The sequence below is a fragment of the Manis javanica genome, chromosome 5, assembly GCF_040802235.1.
Source record: "Manis javanica isolate MJ-LG chromosome 5, MJ_LKY, whole genome shotgun sequence".
Lineage (NCBI taxonomy): Eukaryota > Metazoa > Chordata > Mammalia > Pholidota > Manidae > Manis > Manis javanica.
In genome coordinates this window covers 154019617-154046449 of record NC_133160.1, presented here as the reverse complement: position 1 = coordinate 154046449, position 26833 = coordinate 154019617, and the positions used below count along the sequence as shown (strand labels likewise).

The window sequence follows — 26833 nt, the reverse complement described above, 5'->3', positions numbered from 1 at the left end:
TCAGAAACAGATTCCATGTCAAGGAGTTCAAAGGCAGGATTATAACACTGGGAATTGGTTACCAGGGCCTTGGAAGAGCTGAAAGTCACATGCCTAACAATAGGCAGCCTAGAGCTCAGCAATGGAGGGCCACGCTGTTACCCTGCCTAGATCTGCCACCACCGAAGCTGGAGCCATGGAGATGAGGCCGTTGCTGGAGATACATCCCAAAGCAGAGAGAAAAGGGGAAAAATACTTGGGCTTCTCACAAGCTCCCAACCTGCCATCTCTGGCCAGCTCCTCCCATTGGCTGAAACTAATCACACAAAGAAAGGAGCCTGCAGCTCCTGGGGTAAGCCCTTTCCCATACAGGCAGAGCACAGGAGGATGAGGAAAACATCGGAGGGCAAAAAGGTAAATGACTGGCCCAGAGAATCTCCATAATGCTTTCTCTTTAGAATTCTCTCCAGCTCTCAAGAAATGGTGGGTCCAAGCATTTAGTGGATAATGTACGAGCAGCGCATTGATTGAGACTGAGAGCAGAGTTCAGTCATGATCTTAATGGCAGATATTTTTCAGTCTCTTTCCTAATTGTTTAGAAATATCACACTTCACACAAAGCTGTTAGATGTTCCCTGTGTACTAAAGATTAAAAGCTTCCAGTGCTTCAATTTAGCACCCATTTTGCTATACATACCAAATGAAGGAGCATCGATTTGAAAAACAGAGAAATTATAGTATCTCCAAACACAATTAATACCCAAGTATTTCTTGGCCAGGTCCTAAGGGGGAAAAGGGGAAAAAAATTAATTCATTTATATTTCGGCCAAGTGACTAATTTTGCCTCCATAAAATCCAATTTATTATCCTTAACTTTAGAGCTTTTACTCTGAGAAGAATACATTTACTTACAGGCCTCTCCTCACAGATGTGTGCTAAATTTGTCTGTGACACTTCAATTCCAGTTTCTGCTGCTAAAACATAATACAGCAAAGCTTCATGCCTAAAAATAGACGATTAATAATAAATTTCATATAGTGGCTCTTACTAATATTCACAGAGCTTTATATTCAAACATAAGAGGGCACAAAATAAGCAGTTTTTTTTAAAAACCACAAAATCATGAGGTTTTTAAAAAAATAAATACTATTAAAAATACTGCATGCACTGATTTATTTTCTGTCTTAAAGGCTGAACTCAAGAGAGAAGGTTGGAGAGCTAGTTGGTACAACAGCTACCTCTACTGGCCGATGGTGTATGGCTGGCTGGCTGGGCTGCTGTCTATTAGCCTTAGGTCCCTGAATCCTTCCATCCTGGCTTAGAGAGGAAAAATGGTATTAAGAAAAAGCCCTCTGCCTTTGAGTCCTCTGTTTTGTGAAGGACTTTACAGGGCTTAGGATTCTGAACAAGCTTAATTAAAGCTGCACTTTCGTGGTCCATTAGAAGTTTGGCAAAGGAGAGGCAGTTTATGAGGGGGGCTTGCTACCAATGGCCAAAAACTCATGAAAAAAACTAATGTTTGACACCACTACTACTTGAATAATTGCAAACCATGGGAGATCACTTTTTAACTATTGAAAGACTAGTACACCATTCATAATATAGAGTAATGGCAAGGGTTTGGGGAAATGGACATACTCCTACAACCACTGCTATCGTTAAATGTGCAAAGTCTTAAGAATGCATATATGTATCACTTGGTCCAACAGGTCTCCCTGTTGGGGGACATTGTGAGGATTTATTCTAAAGAAATAATCACAAACATGTGCCAAGATTCTGTGACAACAGACTTCATAGTAGAGCTATTTATATGAATAAAAAAACATTGGAAGCAACTTAAACATCTGAAAATCACAGTTAAATTAACCCACAGTGCAACCATTTTCAGATGAGGCCATTAAAATAATGTTGCAGAAGAGTATGCAAGAACGTAGAAAGATGTTTATGCAAATTTTCCATTCAATGGGGGGAGTGCAGAATTTAAAAGTACATTTTTGTAAGACCAAAATAAAACTGAATGCACACTCTATACACAGAGATACGCATATGCAGAGACAAAATAAAACCTAAAAACGATCTACCAAAATGCTAACAGCAGTTATCTGTAGGTGGTGAGAATGCAAGTAATATTTATTTTCTTCTTTTTACTTCTCTGATTTCCCCTATTTTCTCTGTTACCCAGTTTCTGAGTAAAAAATTATTTTAACTATAAATAGTTGTTTCTGAAACTGATTTTTCATTTTAAGTACTTAACAGTAAGAACTCTTTCTTCAATTTAGCTCACCTAGGGACTGGTTTAAGGAAGAGTTGGGGAAGGTGGGCTTGTGGGAATAAGGGAAGAAGATTCTGAAATCATCTTTTCTATACTACTAGCAGCTTCTGACAGACCATCCCTTGGGGACAGAGAGAGGTGACTGGGGGTCAAATTAGGACAGTCAGACCTTCAGTCAGACTTCCTGCAGCTCACGAGCCACGTAGCTGCTGAGTGAGCTGTTTCTCAGCCTCCAAGATAACCAAGGCAGCTGGACCAATTAGCCATGACTCATGCTAAAGGGAGACGAGGGGGGCTATGCACTGCCCTCTGCATAGGCAAGCCAGATAACAAGCCCACAGCTGCAGCCGCAACACCACAAAAGATGCCTAGGCATTATCTTACACAGCCTGCCAAAATTACGTTTGGTGACAAGTATTCTCAGAGCAGAGCTCAGACGGAGGGGCTGCAAGGGAAGCCTAACATTCTGCAGTAAGGAACCATCCAAAGGTCTTATCATCTCAAGTTTCTTCAGAGACACTCAGGTTGGCCCCAGTGCTTGGTTTTCCCCAGGAATGGGGAGGGACGGAGATGGTGTAGACTTGCCAGCTCAAGGTCAAACATCAAGCCGACTCTCTCTGCCACCATTAATAAATGGACTGTGGCTTATGTTATTTAAATGTAATAAAATGAGTTTTTATTAGACAGCAGTTGGCAGACTGTTAGAATTTGGTGGGGGAAAAGGGATAAGGTAAACAGTGCCTGAAAGAACAGACTCACTTTGATAACCTTTATAAAAATAATACTTTGTCTCTAAAGTTACTCTGGTGGGGGTGGAGGGCAAGGAGGAGTAAGTTTTATAGGAGATTTCCACTGTCCAATTACTGTATCAGTCAGGAGGACATTTCATGGAGCTTTCAAGTGTTTCCTTTGAGGAAGCACTAAAAGCCATCAAAAAGATATGTCTAAAAACATCGTTATCAATAGAAGTACCAAATGGAAATCACCTCTGTCTTCCACCTTGCAGAAGCAATCATCAGATGTCAGTGCACCCCATATCACCACCACCATTTTCGTATATTTAAGAGTGAACTATAGGTGGGGACTAGAACATTCAAGACCAGACTTTCTCAGCTTATTAAAACTTCTGAGAAAAAAATACCTCTGCAGAAACCCTACCCATATTTAGCCTCCCAGCACATTACTCTTATTTGTGTTTCAACAGAAACTGCATCAAAGTATTAATTACAGATATTTCCATGTTTATATTCATGAAATACAGGTTTACTCAGTGCTTGCTGTGGGCAGGAAGCCCAAAGACAAGACACAAAACTGTGCCGTCCTGCCGTGAACTTCCTCAAGGTTTAGGAAGCCAGCCAGAGCTTCAGTTTATTTCCAATGCACTGAAGTGAAATTTTCCCCCAGACAGTCATTCTGACGGGGATGGGTGGGAGATGGAGGAGAAGAGAAAGGGATTTAGAGCAAAGAACAGGTTTAGGGGCTACCCCTCCACTTCAGACTTGGCATACACATTTATAGAACTTTTATAACGATAGATCTTACTAATCAAGCCTGTGACTGCTTGCTGTGAATTGTGAATTTTGAGCACCTCTAAGCAGTTTCTCAAACAATTGCATTAATTTTTTCTGTGCCTCTTTTCTGTCAACACCTGAAGCAGCTCAAATGGGATGGATGAAAAAAATCCTGGGGTCTCAGTGGAATTCAGAAACCCGGCTCTACTCCAAAAAGGTGAATCTCTTCCAATGGGATCTTTGCATGCTCTTATCTTGTCTCAAACCCAGTATAATCAGGCTAACCTCTTGGGTTAATATTTGGGATACATTTAAGATAAAGGACAATAAACACCTAGCTCTCAGATAAAACACATGGGAGTAAGGTAGACAGAAATGAAACATGACAGCCTGCCTCTCCTTAGCTGACTTCTCCTGGTGTCTGAGGACAGCCTCAGGCATGAAAACATTATCTTATGCCTATGCAGCAAAAGGCCCTTTCCTCAATCACGCTCCTCTTTTAAACTATCCCATATAAATCTTAGAACAATGCAGAAAAGCACAAGCTCATCAAACTGACACATGTAAGTTGAAAATAATGTCCAGAATAAATTCACTCACAGAAAATGAAAAAAAGGGGATGGACTTGGGACATTGATGGATGATTTAGTTCTATTACAGCAAAATAGATAGTACTAAAAAAAGCCACGTGGTGGTATGGGGAGGCCAACACTCATATATTTCCTATTTAATCTCTGGGGTGGGTTTGGAGGTTTGGCGTACCAAGGAGATAGGAGCCCTCTGCTTCAAATATATGTGGACAAAGATTTTCCCATTGGAATGGATACTAGATGTTTCTTTCTATTGATAAGAAAAGGCCTTGAATCCAGAGTGAGATTTATCTTTAACAATATTCAGCATTAGCATCAAGACTGGCAAGGATATGGAGAAACAAAAATGAATACATGGTTGGCAGGAGAGTGAATTAGTAAAATCATTTTGGACAATAATTGGCATTATCTTGTAAAGTCAAACATATGCCTATTCCTAACCCCACTCCTAAGTGCTCTAGAGAAACTCTTCCTATGAGTGCCAGGATATATGTAAAAAAATGTTCATGGCCATGTTATTCTTAAAAAAAAAAAAGCATCCTAAATATGTGTTAATATGAGAATTGGTAAGTAAATTGTGGTATATGACAGTAGAAAAAATGAATGGCCTACAAGTGTGTGCATTAAGGGATATGAATCTCAGAAACATAATGTCTAGTAAAAAAAACAGCTGAAGAAAATTACCTAGGATTCTAATAATATGAGGTTCACAAACAAGGAAAACTAAAATCTATTGCTTAGGAATATATCCATTTTGGCAAAACCATAAAGAAAGTCAGGGGCAAATCAATGACAAGATTTGGGATGATGGTTACTTCTGGGTATTGGGGGGGTAGGTTTAATCTTGGAGGGAAATGCAGAGGGCTTCAACAGTTCATTTTCTCAATTAGCATTATAGGTGTTGTTTTATTGTTTTGCTTTGGAGACTTACATATACACTACATATTATTTTGTACATATCAATTATTATATGATAGAAGAAAAAAACAACTTAACTGGCTCATGGCACATCTCCCAATGCTCAGTTCTGTTTAGCTGGATTCTGAACTAGCTCCCCCTTTCAGACTGTCCCTTCTCTTTACCATCAAACACAGTTGTTTAGTTCAACATCTTGCAGCCCACCTCTATTATGTCACTACCTTTTCCCAAAACTATCAATGGCTCCCCACTGCTTCACAAATTAAGTAAAAAATATAGGACTTGTCATTCAAGATTCCATAAAGCAGCATCTCTTTGATCTAGTTATACATCACTCCCTCTTACAAATCTTACCTTCAAGGCAAACTGCATGGCTTAAACTTTTCTAGACTCACCCAGAATTCTCCTATCTCTTTGCTTTTGTTCCCACTATTCCCTTCACCACAAATGCTGTTCCCTGCATGGCTAAGTAGAAATTCCATCCTTCCCTCAAGGCTATATCCTCTGCTACCTCCATCATAAAGTCTGGCCCCAATCCTCCAAATCAGATGACATCTTTTCCTTCTTAGAATCCCTGATGGTCTGTGTATACTGCTTATGGCCCTGGAGCAGTTGTTCTGTCTATGCATCTTAGTTACTCATCCAGTAGCTTTTGAGCATTTCCCAGGTACCACTAGGTGCTGGGCACTGGGATACAAATCACAGGGCAACCCTCAAGTAAAGAGCAATCGTAATCCATGGAAGGGCACAAAGGAGTAAGGAGTTAAGCAGGACTTCTGGGCAGAGGGAAGTGCAGAGGCCTAGAGGGAGGACAGAATGTGGGCCACCTGGGCACTGCAGGCAGTACAGCATGAGCAAGAGGAGAGGAAGCAAGCCCCCCCAAGCCCTTCTTGGGCATGCCCTGCAGCTTGGGAAAGGCACCCTACATTCATACATGCTCAGTAAAATTTGCTGAGCTGAACCCAAACTCATGGACAATGTAGAACACACTTAATTTCCCTGTATCCACCAAGGTTAAAAAAAAAGACCAATCTCATGTCATGGCTGAATATTCTAAGGATAAAAGAGCACAAAAATCTTAATTCATCTCAGCCTTCACAGTACATTTTAAAATGTGCTTCAAAAGCATTTGTGATGTTAAATTCAAAAGCAGGCAAGAAAGCTAAGCTATTAATAGATATATTCTTTATGGAAAAAACTGTTTAGACATCTTGGTTTGAGTGGGAATGGGGTGGGGGATGTGTTTACAGATGTGCTCCCTTTAGGAAAACCCACATATGAACACTTTGATATTTGAATGCTTACTTCCTCCTAAGAAGCTTGTGGGAGTAAGGGGTGGGAAGTTTGGAAGCTGAGAAATAGAGTGAATTAAAGTCAAATTTGGGAGTTTTATGAACTGACGCTCACTTGGAAAACAAGATAAAACACCACAGAAATGGTAAGGTGTGTCATTGGAAAATAATCATTTCATTAAAAAATTTTATTTCAGTTATGCAAATTGAGGCCACAGATAATAAATTCTCATAAGATGATGATAAACATTTTTAGTTGGTGCTTTTCTCATTGGGTTCATTTCCTCTGCATTCTTTAATGTAAGATTATTGTTCACTGAAATGCTATCCGTTGACTATATGGGCACCCATGGACCAAAGGAGAAAATGGCATTCTTTTGGACTTCCATTTTAATTTTTAATTAGTGTTCAGACCAGAGTATAATCTCTGATTAGTCTGATCTAATGTCTTTGAGGCAGTGGACCAAATGGATATGTGCTGATTTGCAGACCCTTTTTTAGTTATTACTGAAATACCTAGATCATTAAGGCAATAAGCCAGTTAAGAAAATGTGACCCAAGGGAAAAATAAGACAAGAGTGCTAGGATTGGTAAAAGAAAACAAAAAGATGGAGTCAGAGTTTGGAGAGGTGTGCCCTTATTTGTAAAAAAAATAATAGCAAATGGGGGCATTTGCAAGTCCTCCTATGTGGTGCCTTAACCTATAGAGTACAGGATGAGATTTGCTATCTCCAAAAGAAGAAAGTTAGGACAGGGAAGTCTGTTTGGCTGTGACACTGAAGGCTGGTAAGTTCCAGCAATCCCAGGCTCCTGGCCATGGAAGATGCAGTAAAATATCTTGGAAGGATGTAGCCTGAGCCCTGAACACGCTGCTCTCTTCCTCCCATGGACAGGGTAGAAAATCCTGGCCTTTCTGTGGTCTGCCAGTAGGAGGCAGAGGGTCAGCTAAGATCCCTTGTGCCATCGCCAGACTCTAAAATCAAGGGAACATCTTCGAAAGAAAGGAGAAGTCAGTGCATTCGTGTGTCTCTCAACTTGATGAACGTGGACACTCCCCCTAGAGAACTAATTTTTGTCCAAAATTAAATATGGAGATGTTATGTTTTCCAATCAACAGCCAATCAGTCTGTGATACTCTGAATACTATTGCTGGGAAGCAATGATTTCCCTGCAAATTGCTTTTTTGGTTGCATTTTAAGATTCCATCTCATAAGATTGCACTGACAGATTGAAGCTATGGGCTGAGAAAGTTCACTCTAACGTGGATCGCAAGCTTACCATGAGCCTTCCAGGTAGGCATTGAGGCCTTTGCGAATGACATGGCCCAAGTAGCCATTTTTCTCAGCTACATGCTTTGCCCATCTGAAAAGAAAAGGGAAAAGAAAATATCCAAACTGTGGCAAATTAGATAATTGCTTTTTTCTTTCTTTATATGACTTCAGTAAATCCCACTGGGGGAATATTTTGCTTGTTAGAATTTTTATAGAGCAACAAACCAGAACTGAATGTTTAGAAGGTAAAAAAGGATACATTTTGAGAGCTTTGCAATCAGTGCCCTTTCTTACAGATGCTTAGGAGTTGTCATTTATGGAAACAAAGAAATGAAAGGTACCTAATGAAAAATATGTACCACCAGTGTGGAGAAAGACAGTCTTCACCAATAGTTCCAGTACTGCTCAACTGAAACATGTTTATTGATTTATTATAAGGTTACCCTATTATTTTCTGTCCCATAATTTCTCCTGGAGAGGTTTATTAATAATAACCTAGTCTGTTGTAATTTTTAGGCTTACAACCGTTAAAAGATCATTATTATAAGAGTACATAACTAAAAGCTAATGGAAGAGGGAAATAGAATTTTTAAAACAATTGACTAATACAAAGGAAGTTTAAAAAAAGAGAAAAAGGACACAAAGAACAGAAAGAACAGATAAGGAATAATAAATAGTAAAAGGTATATTTAAAAACTAAATACAGCCATAATTATATTAAATGTAAATGGTTTAAATATACCAACTAAAAACGAAAATTGTCAGACTAAATAAAAAAGATGCAAAAACCCAAGTATATGTTGCTTACAAGTATATGCTACTTATAAGAAACATATATTAAAATTAAAGGACAGAGAAAGCTCGAAAGTAAAAGGATGGAAAAAGATACAAAATGTAAACTGTAACAAAATAAGCAGGTGTACCAAAATCAACCATATGATGGTCATAATGCAGGCTTCAACCAATTACAAAGGATTGAAGTCACTCAGAATACATTCTCTGATCATGGTGGAATTAAGCTAGAAATCAATACAAAAAGATACCAGTAAAAGCCATGAAATATACAAATGTTCATATCAAATAGCCTAACAGTGATAAAAAATCTCAAGTCTAAGTTAAGTTTTATCACTGAGTTCAGGTCAGGTTGGGTTTGCTCTCAAATGTCATGAAAAACCACCTTTAGAGAGCCAGACTATTGGTGTGACAGTGGTCTAAAGCAGAGGTCTGCAAACTCTTTTTTCTGTTGGCAAGACAGTAAATGTCTTAAAATCTGAGGGCCATGTATGGTCTTTGCTGAATGTTCTTCTTTGTTTGTGTGTTTGCTTGTTTTATAACTCTTTACAAACTTAAAAGGCATTTTTAGCTCTCGGGACCACATAAAACAGGTGGTGGGCCACATGTTACCTGTGGGCCATAGTTTGCCAACCCCTATAAAACATTTCCAGATACGTATGACCTCAAAAATGTGCCTTCTGCTCATGTTATTTAGGAAGCTACCATTAGGCTATGCTGTACCAAAATGTAAGAATAAATTGAAAAAGAGGAAGAAACAGAGTGTAGCAAAGAGAACCAAAAAAGACAGAGATAAAGGGAAAGGGAACCCCATAATGATGATGGAAGTTAATTTCAGGAGGGGAGCCCTGTCCTGTACAATGACGTCAGAAGAGATGTTGCAAAGAAGATTAAATTAATAGGGTGGCTGGTGGATCTTGCCATACTGAGAAGAGTTCAGACAACTACAGGAGAATTTGGAGATCAAGTACGTAGCAAATGGTAAGTACATAGAAGCTACATACCTAAAGAACAATCAAATATAATCACTTTACAATAAATAAGTTAAAAATGAAATGTGATTATTCCACAGAAACTAAAAAGTTATGCAAGAAAGAAAAAGTAGTTATAAAATACTACATGGCTCAGCTGTGACTAGCATTTACATGGTCATGATAATGTAAACCTTGATACCAATCTAACCAAACTAATGAAATGCTCATTAGGAAGATGGGAGAGGGCAGGAAGACAATGCCTGTAAGTGAAAGTAACAGAAATAGTGGTGTAAGTGTGTCATTTAAAGATAGAGGTAAACAAAAAAGAAACCAATAAATGATAGAAAGTGATTTATTCTTGGGAGCAGGCAACAGAGTCTGGAGTGGAGGAGGCCGAGATTTCCTATTCTTTCTTGTCAGATGATTTGATTTTAATTACACTTATTTATTTTTGCTTCTCGAATTATGTGGATTTTTAAACTATGTACATGCATACTGATAAAAATAAAAATGAAATTTAAAACATGCAAAAACAAAGGAAAAGGAACTCCATTTTCTGAGGCTTGGTGAATGTAAGTACATGGCTTCCCCTTCAGACCCAACAACTGACAGATTCTTACACAACAGCCTTCTCAGGATCTCTAGGGAATGTCTCCAGGTTGCCTGTCATATAGTAGAGGGAACACCACAAAGTTCCTTCGATGTGTCCTCCTTGGGCAGCCTTATGGAAATATTCACCAGCGAGAGTCTGTAGAGAGACAAACAAAATGTCACTCTCACTAGTGAGAGTCCGCCTGGCTGGGGGTGGTTTAACCAGGGCCAAGGCCGTGAAATACTTAACACTCGATATTCTCACAGCTTATAACTTCTGATACCTTTAAGAAAACAAGTCAAGTTCCAGGAAGACAGCCAACCACAGGAGCTGGCCTCTAGGTGTGATGATCTTCACTGCAGCTATTCTGGTGATTAAGTTAAAGAAGCCAAAATGTAACTACAAATATCACTGTCATCTCATTTGCTCCTCACGTAACCCCTGCAAGCTAGACAGAAGATGGTAGCAGGAGTCACACCAGGTGAAAATTCAGGCATTTGTTTTCCTAACCCGACTTCATACCTTTTTTTCAAACTCATGTGCAAAAACTGCATTTCCATTAGGAAGGTGAGAATTAGAATATGACAATAAAAAAGCCCACACTCACAGATGTGTAGGGGAGGGTTACCAGACATTGGCAATGCATAAAAATATACAGCCTCCGATGTAGTCAGATGCAGAGGGGAAAAAATACACTTAGATGGGTATGTTCCACTGATTACCATTATTTTTCTGAGAAAGGGAGCTCCCATTTTTAAGCATGGGCTCTGGAGTCAGACAGGCTTGGGTTCAAATCCCAGCTCTGCTCCTCACTAGCTGTGTGGGCATTTAGTTAATCTTTCCAACTGAGAGAAACATGATTGAGATAAACTCATTTCTTCAGCTGAAAAATGTGGCTTCTGATTGCACCTGGCATGAAAGGTTGTTGCAAGGATTAAAGGGGATGACATATTCTTGAGGCTTAGGAGGTGCTTCACAAAAAATAATCTTCCAGTTCCCCACCCCGCATGTCTGCTGCTGCCAGTCTCGTCCACCCACCAAATGCCCATCCACCCATCCCATCTCCATGCAAATGTCTCCATCCCATCACCAAAATCCCTGGCATCATCCTGATTCCTCTCCCTCATCACACCTCACATCCAATGTATCAGCAAGTCCTGTCACCTTGACCTTCAAAATATATCCAGAATCCAGTCACATTTCAGCTCCTGTGATATTGTGTATCCTTCCTCACTTGGATCCAATGCGTTAATCCCCCGCTTCCATTTTCATCTCCTTCAATCCTAGTCTCTGCTAGGATCTAGGAGTAGCCTTTTGAAAAACAACCTATTGCCGTCCAAAGCTGCCCAGGGGTTTCCATCCCCTCTGGAGCAGCTGCGTCCTCACAATGAGCTGGACACTTGCCTCTCTGGCCTGTCTCCCACCTGCCCCCAACTCCCTTGCTTTCTGCTCCTGCCACTCTAGCCTCCCTGCCCCTCTTGGAGCATGCCAAGCTGCTTTCTCCTCAGAGGTTTTGTCCTAGCTGTTCCTTTCCTTCTGGAATGTTCTTCTCCCAGATATCTTCAAGACTCCTTTAGGAGTCTATACAATGTCATATTATCAGAGAGGCCATCTCTGATCTTTTGCTTTATTTCTCCATAACATTTACCTCCATCTGCCCTCACATTATATATTTATTTGTTTATTGTTTTACTTGCCCCCTGGAATGTAAGCTTCCCAAGAACAGGGACTATTTTGTCTGCTGCTGTATCCCCAGTGCCTGGAAGATTGCCTGGCATAGAGTGGGAGGTCAATAAATTTTGCTGAATGTAATGGTGGAAGGATTATAATTACCATCCTCAATATTATTATTAATAATGAAGGGCTTCCCTTTCACAAAGGGATCCAGGTCCTGACCCTACTACTTGTATGACTGAGTAAAGTTATATAACCTCTCAGAGCCTCAATGACTTATTCTGTAAAATAGATACTAATAGCATCCATTCCAGAGGATAGTTAGGGTGACAAGGGATGGTACATGGGAAGTGTTTGTGAGTGTCCGGCACAAAGCAAATGCTCAACAAACACTAAAGATTGTCGCTGTTATTTTTATGATTCTTGAACCTGATTTCACATCAGGCAACCCTATCTGGACCCACTTTTCTTTGCTTTCAAAAGGATCAGTCTCTCACTCATTCTCAGCTTGTATCATCTCCCCTTCACTCCCCAGCTCAGGCCTACCTCCTCCATGAAGCCTTCCTGGTTACTCTGCCTTCACATTTCCGCTTTCCAGAAATGTTTGGGTCACAGCAATTAGCACTCACTCAACACTTGGCTAAATACCATTTTTTATTTTTCACTATCTTATCTTCCTAACTGGATCCTTGAGTTTCTTGAGGCAGGGGTGGGGGGAGGGTCTGTGTCTTAGGTGGTATCTATACAGGTGGGACACACAGGACACCTTCACAAAGCCTTCATGATCAAGTGACTGACCGACTGCATAGGTGGTATCAAGCCTTACTTGATTCCTGCCAGGAACTCCTGGGAAAATGCCATCCAAATACAGGACTCCAAGATTGTATGATGCGTCTGGATTTCCCATTTCTTCTGCTTTTAACCAGTACTTTGCTGCTTTGGCATAATTTTTCTTGAATTTGTGGTAATACCATCCCAGGCCATTGACTGCCTGATGCAATCCCTGGATTTCAGAACAAAGAAGAATTACTTTTTTTTTTTTAATGAAATCCAAAGAGAATCCATTGCCACAAAAGCATTCTGCCTGAGTCTAAACAAAACCATTTCTATCTCTTTTGGGCGCAGATGGCATTAAAGAAAGGCTAAATGCTAGAAAACATGTGCCTGCCTCAGAGTCTTCCCTGTGGATTTCACACGGCTGCTGCTGAGACTTCTGTCTTCCAACTTAACAGTGATGCTGGCCCCCAAACCATCACTCGCCTCCTATGGGCTCTTGTGCAACGCCCATGTCTACAAAAGGCCTCTTACTGCCCTGCAGTATTAATGGTGCCCTTGAAATTCATGAGCACTCAACTGCGACAGGAGGCCTGAAACCTGCCCTGGCTGGGATGCTTTCTAGGTGACCTGCTTGCCCATCTGTTGATTACTCTGCTCTGAACACCAACAGACCTTCTGAGGGAAGCAGCTGAGTTGCAACATCCTGCTTGCAAAACACAGGAGCTTTGTGACGGTTGGCCCCCCAGTTCCGAAGCAGGAGGGGAGGGTGGTGGAGATGAGAGGAGGGAGTCGGAGCTGTGTCTAAGCCTGGGGCTGGGGCAGGGGAATGGCTTGGTTCTGAGAATCTAGTCGTGAGCCCCTCTCTTCCTGCTGACTCTTGCTCTCAGGGGCTCTCTGCTTTCTTCAGGTGTTCCCACCTGCTTCCCCTCGGCAGCTCCAGCTTGGCTCTGGAAGGCTCAGGTGACCTTGGAGATGCCAGTGCCCCGGACAGAGCCCCCGTCCAGCAGTGAGGCACCTGTGTGCAGACCTGAGCATACAGTCTTCTCATTCCTTCCTGCCTCCCAAACAGCCCTAGCATCTGTGAGACTTGCCAGGATGGAACCAGATCTCTTTCACCTCCCCCTTCACAAGTGAAGGACAAGTGTCCCTCAGTAACAGATGCCAAGATCCCAGTCTGAGGCTTTTCAGTCTGCAATGGCTCCCCAAAGTCTGTACTACCAAGCCCTTGGGCTGGAATCTGCATGCCAGGAAGACCAAGAGAAAGTAACTAACAAAGCCCATTAGAATAGAAGCTCCCTAAGGGCAGGAACGTTTCTTTTGTATCCCTCTATTAGTGCTTGACACAGAGTGGGTTGCTCAATTTATTGAGTTAATGAAAGTCACCCTTTGAATGCTGATGCTAAACGAAAAGGAATCCCATTTCTACAGCCTGACCATTGATAGTAGGGCTCAGATTTGAAGGTGCCCAGGATGGCCGGCATTTGAGAAAGTATCATTGCCAAAGATCTAGTCCTAGAAGCATTCCTCTTGAGCCTCACACACTATCAGGTGCAAGGTAGATTCTGATAAGTCTTGCAGAATACATTTCAATCAAGTAATAGTCTAGGCCATACTATAAAGTGATAGGAACTTTGGAACAAGTTGAGGGAATATACACATCAAAGTGGCTTTTACAGTACAGCCAGAGGCCACAGGCTTATTCAAAAGTACCTTTCACCATTTTAAACATCTGTAGAAATCCTTTAGGAATTGCACTGGGACCCAGTTAAGGAGCCCCACAAAAAGTCCTGTCTTAGTGCTTACTATTCATACTTCATTCTAGACATTAACAGCTTGGTTAACAGATTTACCTCCATGTGACTTTTGGCTGATTCCAAAAATCAAGCTATATGGAACCTTTACCACAGTGCCTGACAAAGAGTAAGGAAATTAAAAACTTCTTGCTGAGTGTCTGAATAAGAGACACATACCACTTTTAAGGATGTGACTACTCTAGGCCATTAACCTTCATTTTCCTGATACTTATCCAAGCTCTGAGAAAAATCCCTTCAAAATGAAGCACGCTGACCACCAGGATGGCTAAGGAGATGCCAGTTTCACACCCGCCAGGAAACCCCATAACTGGCTTTCTTGACACCACAAAGGTGGAGGAGAAGCCTCTTGGACCTCTTATTCCATAGTCCAACTTCTACAGGAAAAAAGAAGCCAAGCTCCTTAAAGGAAGGGAATGAGGAAGAAATGTCTGCATGGTTATTACAGGAGTCTGTCAACAGGGCAAATATTAGCAGCTCTGGGGATGGAGGCACTTCCGAGAACCAGCTGCCCTGGGGAGGCTGCAGAATCACAGTGATCTCTACAACTCACTGATTTGCAAATCTGTATGCAGGTGTGTGTGAGTGTGCCTGTGTGGGTGTGCATGCAGGGGCATGCATGTTTACACAGGTGCATGCCTGTGTGTGCTCCCTCACCAGTGGTATTTAACCTCCATTCTGTCGTGCTATTCTGAAACCCGCTGGCTTGAAGATAATACCGAAGCGTAAATAGTGGCCAAAGCAAAGGAATTCCTAAACATGACAAACAGCCCCATTTTTAGAGCATGAGAAGCAAACATGCATTGGACATGACAGGGTTAACCTCCAGAGGAATTAAGCTTTGGGTTTTCGTAGTTCAATGGCATTTATACCCATTCAATTTCAAGGAGCCCCCTGCTGCTTGTTATCAGGGAAGCTGTGATTATAATTTTAGCCTTCAAACAAAATCGGCCTGAATTTTATTGACTGGAAGGTGAATTCAGCTTTTGAATTCCCCCGTCCTCACTGTGGCAGGTTTCTGTGTGTGTCTTAGCTCAAAAATGACAGACCACTGCAAAGCCAGAGACCCCTCCCTTCCTACTCCGTTTCCACTGGCCGCCGGCTGGCCAGCTCGCAGACTTGCGAGTGAGCGTGTGGGTGTGTGTGGTGGAAATGTTTCCCTCTGACAATATGCAAAAGTGTTACCTTGGAAGCTGCTTTCTTCATCAGCTCTAAGGCAAGCCGTCTGTTCCTTTTTACTCCCTGACCCTAAACAATGATAAACAGCAGTGATTACAAAGAAAACAAATTCAGGGTGCGCTGGGAAACATCACAGTTACATCAGTGTTCAATATTAAAATACTTAAAAATAAAACCCAAGCTTTTTTAACTAAAAACCTAATCTTAAAGGTTTCTATATGCAGAGCTGTTATCACCATTGTCATTATTATTTTGCTTCTCTCTCTGGAGCAGTGACAAAAAACTCACCCTGCCAGCTTAGCATCCAAACAAAATTCCCTTTTCATCATGGAGGGAATCGCATTCCTGTCAATGCACAGGTGTTGGGATAAACTGTGAATAAGGTTAAATAACTGGTCATCCTGGATTTCTCTGGGGATTACCTAACTGGTGAGCCAGGAAAGCGCTTTATCTGGGCCAGAGAGTCAAGAGTTATTGGGCTGTCACTTGCAGCATTCCTGGGTCCTCACAGGAATCCAGGGGGTGGAACATTATGGCTCCGGAACCAGCTTGAGAACTGAGGAGAAGGAGATAGGACCCCTTGGGATCGGCTGCCTCGGGCCCTGACAGGAAGGGACAAGGTTCCTCCAAGACACTGGGGTTTTCCCAGCACAGGTGGTCTATACACCAGAGAGACAAAGGGCTTTGGGGTTCCCCTTACAAGACAAGAACTCCCCGGGACCACGCTGAAGTGTCCGTGGGACCCTGTGGGGACACGGTGGGCCTGACGGTGGGATGGGAGGGGTCCCTGAGGTCTCTCTTGACAGAGGTCTGACAGTGAAGATGTCAGGAAAGGGGGGTCAGCTGAAAACTGCCACTGCTTCTTCCAAACTCACTTAGTGTCTGTCAACTGACACCCCCTCCCTCCTGGGTGTGCCACAGACTCTTCCTGGTCTGGGACACGGCCATCAGAGGGATCACACATGACAGAATGCAACAGGGCTTTGCAATGAATACAGTTTTTAACTCTAAGTACTTTGCTCTAGAGTAAATGAAGACTGCACTAGGAAATGTTCCTGTCTTAATTAACGTGGGCCAAGCACTGTCCTGTCCTGTGTCATCCCACAGAGGCGCTGCCATGATTCCCATCCAAGAAACTTGCCCGGAAGTCAGTGAGAGGGAAGTAGAGGCAAGATTTGAACCCAGGCAGGAGGGCTCTGGAGTCCAAGCTTTTAACTACCAGGTTATATTTTTCTTCTATGTTTCCATTCTATGCTGAGAAAGTATAACGATTCATAACCTCCTTGCAGCATAGAGAAAATATGCAGGATATGTTCACCTCTATTATATTTCAGGACCCTAAATAAAATCATGAATCCAACTAAAGGTTAAATTACATACACCCAGTTTTTTCTAGACTTTAACTGACCTGTTTAATGAAACTGGTGAGCTGAAGCAAAGTGGAAGATGAAAATATTTTTCAGAAGGGCACCATTACTTCATTTAATTAGAGAGGGAGAGGAAAGGGAAAAGGACAAGAATGCTCCTTGGAATAACTGGATGGGGAGTAAGACAACCTTGTTGGAATTCTAGCAAAGCATCAGAAAGACCAGAATGACAGAATGTTAGAATCTGGTGAACTCAAAGTTTCCCTCGTCCAACAATCTTATTTTGAAGGAATTGCCCTGAGACCCAGAGGGGGTGACTTGCCCACAGCCTCAGTTAGATCTGCAGCTAGAACTCAAACACACTGAATTCTGGGCCAGGGATTTTCCAGGACACTTGTTATCTCAATCAGAAGTGGGGTGATTTCTTGCACAAAGACTTTGCACTACACACAAATCTGAGCAGTGTTGGAAATTGTTAAGTGAGACAAATGTACATTCTGGTTCATAGTAAGTGCTCATTAATACCCACTGATGGGATTATGGGGACAGTGGCTGCAGTGAAAGTCAAAAGCTCCATCCTCTCATGGGTGCAAAATGGGATGGACTCAACTGTCTTAGACAACCCGCAGCCATCGTGGTGCCATCATGCAATAAGCTGAACGCCCATTCACAGCTAAGTACATGCTACTGTTCTTCCCATCTGGAAAGCTCATTTTCTGCAAACGGTTCTTTCACATGGAATACACTTAAAGAGACCTTCCAGCCAGAGGTAAAATACTTCCTTGAAGTACTGATAAAGGGCTTCCTACATTCCACTCAGGATTAACTTAGAATGCAGGAAAGTCACAAAGTTTTAGGTTTGGGAAATCAGACCCCAGGAAACATTATGTCACTTCCAGGGTCCTTTAGTTATGTATTTGCCTCTCCCTCAGATTGCCAGCTCCTGGGTCACAGAAGTGACCCAGGTCATGCCTGTATCTTATCCTCACTTGGGGCAACGGCCAGTCCCTGACTCTGGTGGACAGGGGAGTCCCCTGTGCCTGTTTTCTCCACTAGGTTATGAGCCCCTTGAGGCCAGGGGCGTGGCTCATGCATCCATATGTCTCTCCATCCAGCACAGAGTCTGGCATCTTGTCAGCCCTGAAAGGTGTTTATTGAATAACTACATGGGTGCATTGGCATATGGCTACAAATCAAACCATTTCTATGTTGATCTGACAACTAGAAAGAGAAAGTTCAGGCTCTAAATTTGGGAGCCATAACAGTCAATAGGTTTTAAGGTTTTGGAGGGTTAGAATTGTAACAAAAGTCATGGTTGTTAATCAGTGAGTGGCCACAGCTGTGCTCCTGGAGATGGGCCTGGGTGCATGAATCCACGTCACTGAAGACACTCGCTATCTGAGGACAGCTGCCTTCTTTGGGCAGGGACAAAATTCCAGTGGTTTCCTTACCAGAGCCAATAGCTTTTTGCTTTTCCCAGAATTGATGTCTGTGTGTTTTGGGGTGAAAAGCACAGACTCTGAACCCACACTGTCGGGATTGCACTCCCAAGTCTGAAATGTACCAGTTGTGCGACCTTGGGCGGATTAACAAACCTCTCTGTGCCTCTGCTACCGTGTACATAAGCAGCAATCATAATACACAGCAGGGCCTGACTCAAAAGATTGTTGTGAGGATTAAATGTGCTAATACATGTTAATACATGTAAATCAAGTAATAAGCACCTAATTGATCGGTGTGAACTACTATTATTTTGTGTAATACACACAGTATTTAACAGTTCTCAAAGCCTCTTCATTATGCTATCTGTCTGCGGCCATTACCAGTGTCCCATGAGGTCAGATAACTCTAAGGACACGTGCTGATGGCTTCAGTGGAGGCCTTGACCTCCTTCCTCTGCCTCCTGGCTAATGCTCTTCCCACCTGTCCCCCTATCCTTCTGTTGGCTTTAAACCAAAATCTTTGTTTTGACCCATGGGACTGGTGGGATCCAGCCCAAACAGGCACTTGGTTGAAGCTGTAACCCAGTGACAGCTGTGCCTGGTGGAGAACGTACAGCATCTCTGGGAGTGGCAGCCATATAGCCATCCCTGACATATGGGGTCTCCACTGGAAGGCTACCATTCTTGTAAAACCAAAGAGAATCCAGATACCAAACATCAGACTAATGATTAAAAACAAGACCAGGGGACTGCTTCTGACTGCCCTTTTAGCAAATGCCCTTTCCATGAAGAGTGACAGAAGCGTACAGGAAGTTTACAGTTAGACGCCTTGTTTGCCTGTGTGCCTACAGGAAACTGCTCGGGAAGTCTGATAAGGATTGCACAACGTCAGCACGAATGGAATGATTCTTACCTTGAACAACACAATGGCATAGTCATATATTAACGCAGGGTCCTCAGTCTCCAGGGCGCCCTTGGCATACCACTCGACTGCCGCTTCGGGATTCTTGGCCACACCTTGCTGGCCCCAGAACAGCATCTGGGCCAATCGTTGCTTCAAGACAGAAGCAGTATAAAATAATGACTTCCTTCCACAATGCTTAACATAAGACTTCAAAAGGGGGCATAACAAACCTAGTTTAAAATGTTTTTATATTGAGAACCAAGAATTAGGTAAACACGTGTTGTCTTCCAACTGGGAGCAGAGCCCTTGAAAGTGAACTTGTGTAGATGTAAGTTTTTGACACAAGTTGGAAATGGCATGTGTTTGCATGCTTATGTGTTTGCATGCTTATGTGTTTGTGTGTGTATGTGTGTGTGTGTGTGTGTGTGAATGAATCCATTGCACCCAGAGCCAGATTGGATGGAACTTGATCAACAATCACAGCTGTCCCCAGTCCTCAAATACCCTCTGCTTTGGGAGGCACTGCCCATCCTCTTGGCCCAGTGAACTGCATGGAGTCCTATGCACATCTGTGCCAACTAGGGCACCCTCAACAGCACTCATCTCCCCCTGTCCCAACATTTTTCCACAAGGCTGCCTCCACCATTACACCCACGGCTGGGAGCTCTCTGGAGATAGGAACCTCCACATGTTGTTCATCTGCCTTCATCTGCTCAGCCCTCATTCAGCAGAGCTGAATAGAAGCTCATAGAAGCACTCAACAATGTTTCCTGAATGGAGGAAGGAAAGTTCACACCAATTCTGGAGCACCCAGGAAATGGCTCTGACAGTGGCATTTCCAGAGCTCTGTGCTGGGATTCCTCCATGCAGCAGAAAGACTGCAGGCTCAGGACATGTCCGCGAAGGAGACACAGGCAGTCCTTGTTGTTATTGGCACACTGTTGTTCTTCCTTGTTTCGACTTCTCCTCTCTTTGCCTTCTCTTCCCTTGTCCTCCCAAATCTGTATAACTTCTTGCAGAGTATCTCCTGAAATGCTAGGAGACTTCTATGGGGGTGGGGAAGAAACTCTCTGCTAATAAAGGGTCTCTGGAATGGTCTCTGTCACTGTGTTTGCTCTTCCCTGTTTTCTTTCTCTTTCCCATCTCTGGTCTTTTGCGTGCTTAGCAGACCCAGAGGCTCTTCCCAACACCTTGTGCTCACCAGAAGCACAAAGCAGAGGCTAAATCCATTCTATGGGAAGAAGGCTGCCCACCTCCTGGTGCAATAAGTGTTAGCCAGCTGCCATCAGGGCTTTTGTTCATAATGAAATCAAGGCCAGAAGCCAGATCGTGATGTTCTTCCAGCCATTGGTCCTTTCTTGCATCTCTTAAAAGTCAATCCAGAAGACATGTTCAAGAGATGAGGTCTCTCCTTTTGGTCTAAAATGTCACACTTGATTTTCTACTATTCTTTTAGCTGAATTCTTGGCCTGCCTTCTCAAAGTCCACCTGCACCCCATGAGGCTTCTTTTTATCTCTATCTGATGCACTAGAATGTCTCATGGTACAGTCTTCAGGACTGAACATGAATACCCTGACTCTCTCTCCTTCTGGGCGTGGGGTAGGACTATATGCTGGCCCACCTGAAGTCAAGTGACTTGCTCTAGCCAAAGAAACGTGAGAGGTGACTCGTGCCACTTCTGAGCAGAAGCGTTAAGAGCCAGCGTGTGATGTATCCTGGCTGTCACCCAAATGCAGTGGTTGTGGAAGCCTGTGTGGGGATGAGGCCCCTGTTATCTTGGGTTCCCAGGGCACATGAAAGGACAGCCTGTACTGTTCCCTACTGGACAGGTGGTGTGAGCAAGAAATAACCCGGTGTTGTTTTAAGGCACGAAGGTTTGGGGTGTTGTGTTACCATGACCCACACTGGTCAGTCATGGCCGACAGCCTTTCCAAGACAGCAGCCCACATTCTCACCTGAGCTGCTGCATTGCCACGCGTGGCCTCATGCTTCAGCCACATAAAGACGTCTCCATCTTCTCTGGTTTGTACCTTCAGTGTTTCATCATCCTTTAGTCTGACTGTTTCAACATATGCCTAGAAAGGTAGGAAAGAAGGGAAGAAGGGAGGGAAGGGGGAGCAAGGAGGGAAGGAGGGGGAGAGAAAAAATATCCAAATGATATGGGCATCAGGAAGACACCACATTTTCTAAGACCAGCAATTGCTCAAGCAAAAATGTTTCAAGGAATTGAAACATGAGGTGTGTTCACAATGCCATAAGATCAAATTCTTTTTAAATGAATGTATCATATCTCATGTATCTAAAAAGGTATTTCTCTTCTGTTCAAAGTGTTTGCCTTAGGATGACAAAATTTATTCCATTTCCACTTGGATTGCTCAGACTTATTTGAAAGGCCACTTTTGTGCCACTGATTTCAGAGCCACATTACACATAGCATTGGAAAAGGTAAATCAATATTTTCTAAGTATAACCTTTTTTTTTTTTTAATCCCTAAGCGTTATTATCCTGCATGACTAACCCTTTTTATTTAGCAAGCTCTGCTTTAAATGCCTTTTGGCTATTTCCAAAAATTGAATCTACTGGAAAAAGAGACGGCATGTTAACTCTGAGGAGAGATGGAGAAGGTGCTAGAGGCACTAAACATGAACCCAAAGCGTAAGTTCACAAACTGTTTGAATTTGCACACAGCCTGTCAGGTATCCTATTCCTTTGAAGAATGACGTTAAGTCTCATTTTGATGTGTAAATTTTGGATGTTTATCAAAAAACCGGTCCTGTCTCCCCTTACACATACTGAGCCCTAACAACACTGTGAGACATCCTGGAAAGGGCCTCTCTTACCGGCACATGCGACAGGCAGATGGCAAAAAAAAAACTGGGAAAGAAGCCGCAGAGAACAAGGAGCCAGGCTGCTGTCCCTTGTGACCCTCTCTGTTCCTTCGATGACAAACTCAGTCTGCGGCGCTGTTCTGCTGTACCTGCATGGAGCTGAGGGTCCCTCTCAGGGGTACCACAGGGGCTGAGACTGCGGAGACTGAGCGGGGACTCAGAACCCAGCGGGTATCAATTCCTGTTCCATGTCTCACCTCAGGAGGCCACCAAGCAAATCACAACAATTAGAATAATGATGCCCACTGCCTTTTATTGAAATCAACTCTCTGCTGGGTGTTTTTAACAAATATTTTTTCATTTAATCCTCACGAGGCCACAACTCCAGTATCAGTGTCCTTAACTTATAGGCAAAGAAGCCGAAGCTCAGAAGGTGAAACCATGAACTCAAGATTACACTGTAGAACTAACCGTGGAATCCAGGCCGGCCGGACTCCCCATGTCGCCCTCTAACAAGAAGGCCCTGGAATCTTGTCTGGGCACAAGCTGCTCTATCGGTTGACCCTTTGCCAAGTGAATGGCCAACGAGTGGGTGCTTCAGCTCAAATGCCAGTGGCACTATTGTCTGTGATGGGCCCAGAACTGGGCTGAAGCTGGAGCTGCTCAAATGATGGGATTCTCAACAAGAAGTTTTCTGGTCAGCTGGAGAGTTTGGCTGTTGTGACTTTCAATTGCTTTCTTCTCTTTGTTTCCTCCTTAACTTTGTCACGGGACTTGAACGGAAGGCAGCACACATGAAGACACAGTTCCTACCCTACAGGGATTTATACTCAGGTGTTTCTGCCCCTCTCTGGTAGTGATAATACATCATACAATCCATCATAGGTTGCGTACCAGACACTGTTCTAAACGCTTCAGCCCGATCGACTCATTGATCTTTGCAACCATAAGACAGTCACTATCAATATCCCTAATTTCCCCAGTGAGGCCCAGAGAGGTGAAGCACCTTATCCAGGAACATACATTCACCTCTTCAAACCTAAAAGTCAAGCGCGGGTGGGCTGGCTGTGGGCCCACAGTGCTTACCCAGCCTTGCCACCCTGACAAGGACTCATGCACCTGGGAAGAAGCAAACGGCAGATGGTTTCATTGTCTCCCTTTACACATAATGAACTTCATCTAACAGTGTCAGGAGAGGGTCTCAGCAAAGCCCAAGTTTTCAGAGGGCCTGGGCAACTGCGCATAACTCTGAAAAGGATCGCTTTTGTTTTTTACATTGCTGTCCCATAACCTAGCTGCCTCCTGCTTTTGGTTGTCATCAAACTCTGCAGCAGGGTGGAGTGTCTAAGAGCACAACCTTTCACATCAGACCAAGGGGAATTTTAACTCACTACTAAGTACCTGTGGGCCTTGGGCCACTAACTTTATTTACCTGAGGCTCAGTTTGTATGTCCATAAAATGGAGCTTAGCATGGTAGCTGCTACTTCAAAAGTGCTTAGCCTATTAGTCATGATGTTTTTATAGTGCAAAGAGTTAGAAAGACCTAGGTTCAAATGTAGGCTCTACTACTCATTTGCCATGTGACCTTGGGCTGTTCTTTAGCTTTTTTAACTGAGCCTCAGTTGCTTCATCTGTAAAATAGGAATCATAGTTGTATTGACCTCATAAGGTTGCGTGAGGATTAAATGAGATTGTTTATGAAAGAGTTTAGCAGAGTGTCTGGCACATGGCTAACTGCTAACATGGCTAACAGTAATGGGAACTCATTATTTTTCAGTTCCTTAGTTTATTCTAACAAGTAAAATGTTGATAACAATTCAGAACATTAGTTCTACTATTGGTATTTGCAGTTTTGCATGGCTCAAAACCTTACATTGTGGGGATGAAGGTCTGTCTAAGAGAATTTTGTGCCTTAAGAGGTGGAAGGAATAGAATTTGAGGAGGGAGTACTGGGGCCGGATGGATTTTAGAGAGCTCATACTATGTGCTGGGCTCCACTCAGCACAGGTCATGTGGATTAACTTATTCAGGCTGTAACACCTGTGTGAGGTGTGGACCATCATGGCCTCCATTCTACAGGTAAAAAGCTATCCAGAGACAGAGAGATAAGTGGGGTTATCCAAGATTTCACACCCAGTGAGCCGCACTCTGGGGCCTGAACCCGGGCAAATCTTGCGCTGTAGGTACACCACAACCGCCTACCACACCCAGGCAGGAGGTCGCTCCTCCACAGCTCTGGGGTCACCACAGTGGTGACCAGGGCATGACCCGACCACCTGCAAAGTCATCTGATGAAGGAACAGCCCCTCCAAGGAGGTAGTGTTTGGTTGTTCATTCATTCACTCAAGCAACATTTTATGGCCAGAGAGTGATGCCTCAGAACGAAACACGACCAAGACAGGAAGCAGCTGTGGTGCGGAGAAGCAAGAGCAGGAGTGAGGTGGGGGGGGGCAAAGCATGGTGGATGCTGGCAGCGACCCAGAGTGCTAGGCTGACCAGTTCCAGGATCTTTTGTAGCTTCAGCAGGTTTCCTTTGTTGCTGTGTTACAAAGGCAACATGTCTAGACTGAGCTGTTCCTACCCTACACTGCAAGGTTAATACCTGGGACCAGGTCAGACGAGCTCCAATGTCTGAAGCATCTGCAGTCCTCAGTAGCCCCTGAATCCAGTGTCAGAGAAGGTCCCCACCATCTCAGAGATGCTGTCACTTCACACACTTTACCTCTGTTCCCTCTGCTCAGCCTACAGGCTACAAAGACAGTGTTCATATCGTATCAGCTGTCTGGCATTGATCACAGAAAGGCAGAGAAGGGAGAGTGGGAAGGGGGTAGGGACAGCGAAGGAAGTGGTAGAAACAGGGAAAGGAAGTTGAGAGAAAGAAGGACAAAAGGAGAGAAAGAGAAAGGTGTGTGAAAGAACAGGGGAGAGAGACAGAGATAGAAACAGGGAAGAAGGAAGACAGAAAGGACACGATTTAAAAACCTTTCCAACTTTGCCACTGGGGAGCAAAGGTCCTCAGCAGCCCAGCATTCTCCAGAGCATCTAGGTTCTCTGGTGTAAAACTGAACAGGTCAGCCAGCAATCCTGGGAACTCTGGGGCAGGGCAATTTTAGAGCCGACACTTCAACCACCTGCATCCACTAACTTCCGCCAAAGCCAGTGGGAATCACCCTCAGGAACCTGTCTCTTAGGGTGTTTAAAATCAGCTGTAATGCTTGGATCCCAACAAGAAGGTGTGTGTTTTCTTTGAGGAGTTTAACATTTCAGAGATTTTAAAGTAAGAAGGGAGAAATATCACCGTGAGTAAGGAGAGACTGGGCAGCAAGTGTCCAAGATCTCCCAAATGGGAGATGCGACGTACGAAAATTGAATCCAAGAGGCAGAGCTTCAAGCCAAGTGCTCTGGGTGCTTGCTGTCAACGATGAACACTGACAGCATTAAAAAGCACCAGAAAGTCAACAAGACATTATAAGCACTGTATGTTCATTACTGGATGCTTTGTACTCTCATCCTATCCATCACCCCAACAGTAACTACTGAGTGCCAACTACCTGTCAAGCACAGTGCTGGGCATTGGGGTCACTGATGTGAACAGACAAAGTGCCTGAGTCAGGGAGCTCAAAATCTATGGGGGGAGCTGGCACTGTGACCCTGTACACAATACCCATTGTAAGAGCAAAGGCAGGGATCCATCCAGATGCCGTGACAGCACAGCAAAGCGGAGATCCAGACAAGGGGGTGACATCTGAGCCCAGGGTTCAAGCCCAAGGAGGGGTCAGCAAGCAGGAAAAGGGCAGGGGGTGTGCAGAAAGCAAACCAGGCAGGGCCAGGAGGTATGAACAGCATGGGGTGGCCAAAAGCTTGGTGCCCCCAGAGTGGGCAGTCCAAGCAGGGAGCACTGGGAAAGGAGCTCGGGGCAGCACAGAGGGACAAATCAAGGAGCAGCTCCCATGCCAAGTGACCAGCTGGGCTTAGTTATTCTGTATCAGAGCTTCTCAGCACTGGCCGGACATCATGACCATCTGAGGAGCTTTTAAATACACACATACATGTACAGATACATATACATGTTATTTTATGCTTGGAGCCCACGGCCATCATTTCAGTTAGAATGAGGGATGGAGCTGGTGCAGATGTACTGTTAACCCCCCTGTGGATTCTGATGTGCAGCCAGGCTGAGACCTCGAGGATTGAGACCCTCATTTTGGCCTCAGTGAGAAGACAGTGGGCAGGGCCCAGACTGGTGACAGGAGGACCAGGTAGGATGGGTACTAGTCTGTGTGGGCTGCCACAACAGAATGCCACAGCCTGGGGGGCTAACCCAGATGCTTATTCTCCCACACTTCTGGAGACTAGAAGCCCAAGGTCAAGGGGTCGGCAGCTCTGGTCTCTTCTGAAGCTCTGTCCTCAGCATGCAGATGGCTGCCTTCTCACTGTGTCCTCGATGGTCGCCCCTGTCTATTTTGTATGTGTCCTAATGTCCTCTTCTTTTAAGGACACCAGTCATATTGGATTAGAACCCACCTAATGACTCCATTTTAACTTAATTACCTCTTTAAAGGCTTTATCTCCAAATACAGCCACATTCTGAGGTTCTGAGGGTTAGCGCTTCAACATATGAGTTTGAGGAGAGACACAATTCAGCCCATGGCAAAAGG

At 43.6% G+C, this 26833-nt stretch overlaps 1 protein-coding gene across 2 annotated transcripts in view; it reads right to left on the bottom strand.

Moving 5' to 3' along the window:
• Positions 1-26833, bottom strand: part of SEL1L3 (SEL1L family member 3) — a 93213-nt gene that overhangs the window by 14172 nt on the left and 52208 nt on the right. For both annotated transcript variants that reach the window (XM_073237766.1, XM_073237764.1), the window contains exons 12-19: positions 21302-21421; positions 19355-19495; positions 15639-15701; positions 12692-12868; positions 10220-10347; positions 7841-7924; positions 892-982; positions 677-761 (exon numbers count right to left, since the gene is read on the bottom strand). In XM_073237766.1, coding sequence (XP_073093867.1) covers positions 677-761; positions 892-982; positions 7841-7924; positions 10220-10347; positions 12692-12868; positions 15639-15701; positions 19355-19495; positions 21302-21421 — 889 coding nt within the window. The remainder of the gene's footprint in view (positions 1-676; positions 762-891; positions 983-7840; positions 7925-10219; positions 10348-12691; positions 12869-15638; positions 15702-19354; positions 19496-21301; positions 21422-26833) is intronic.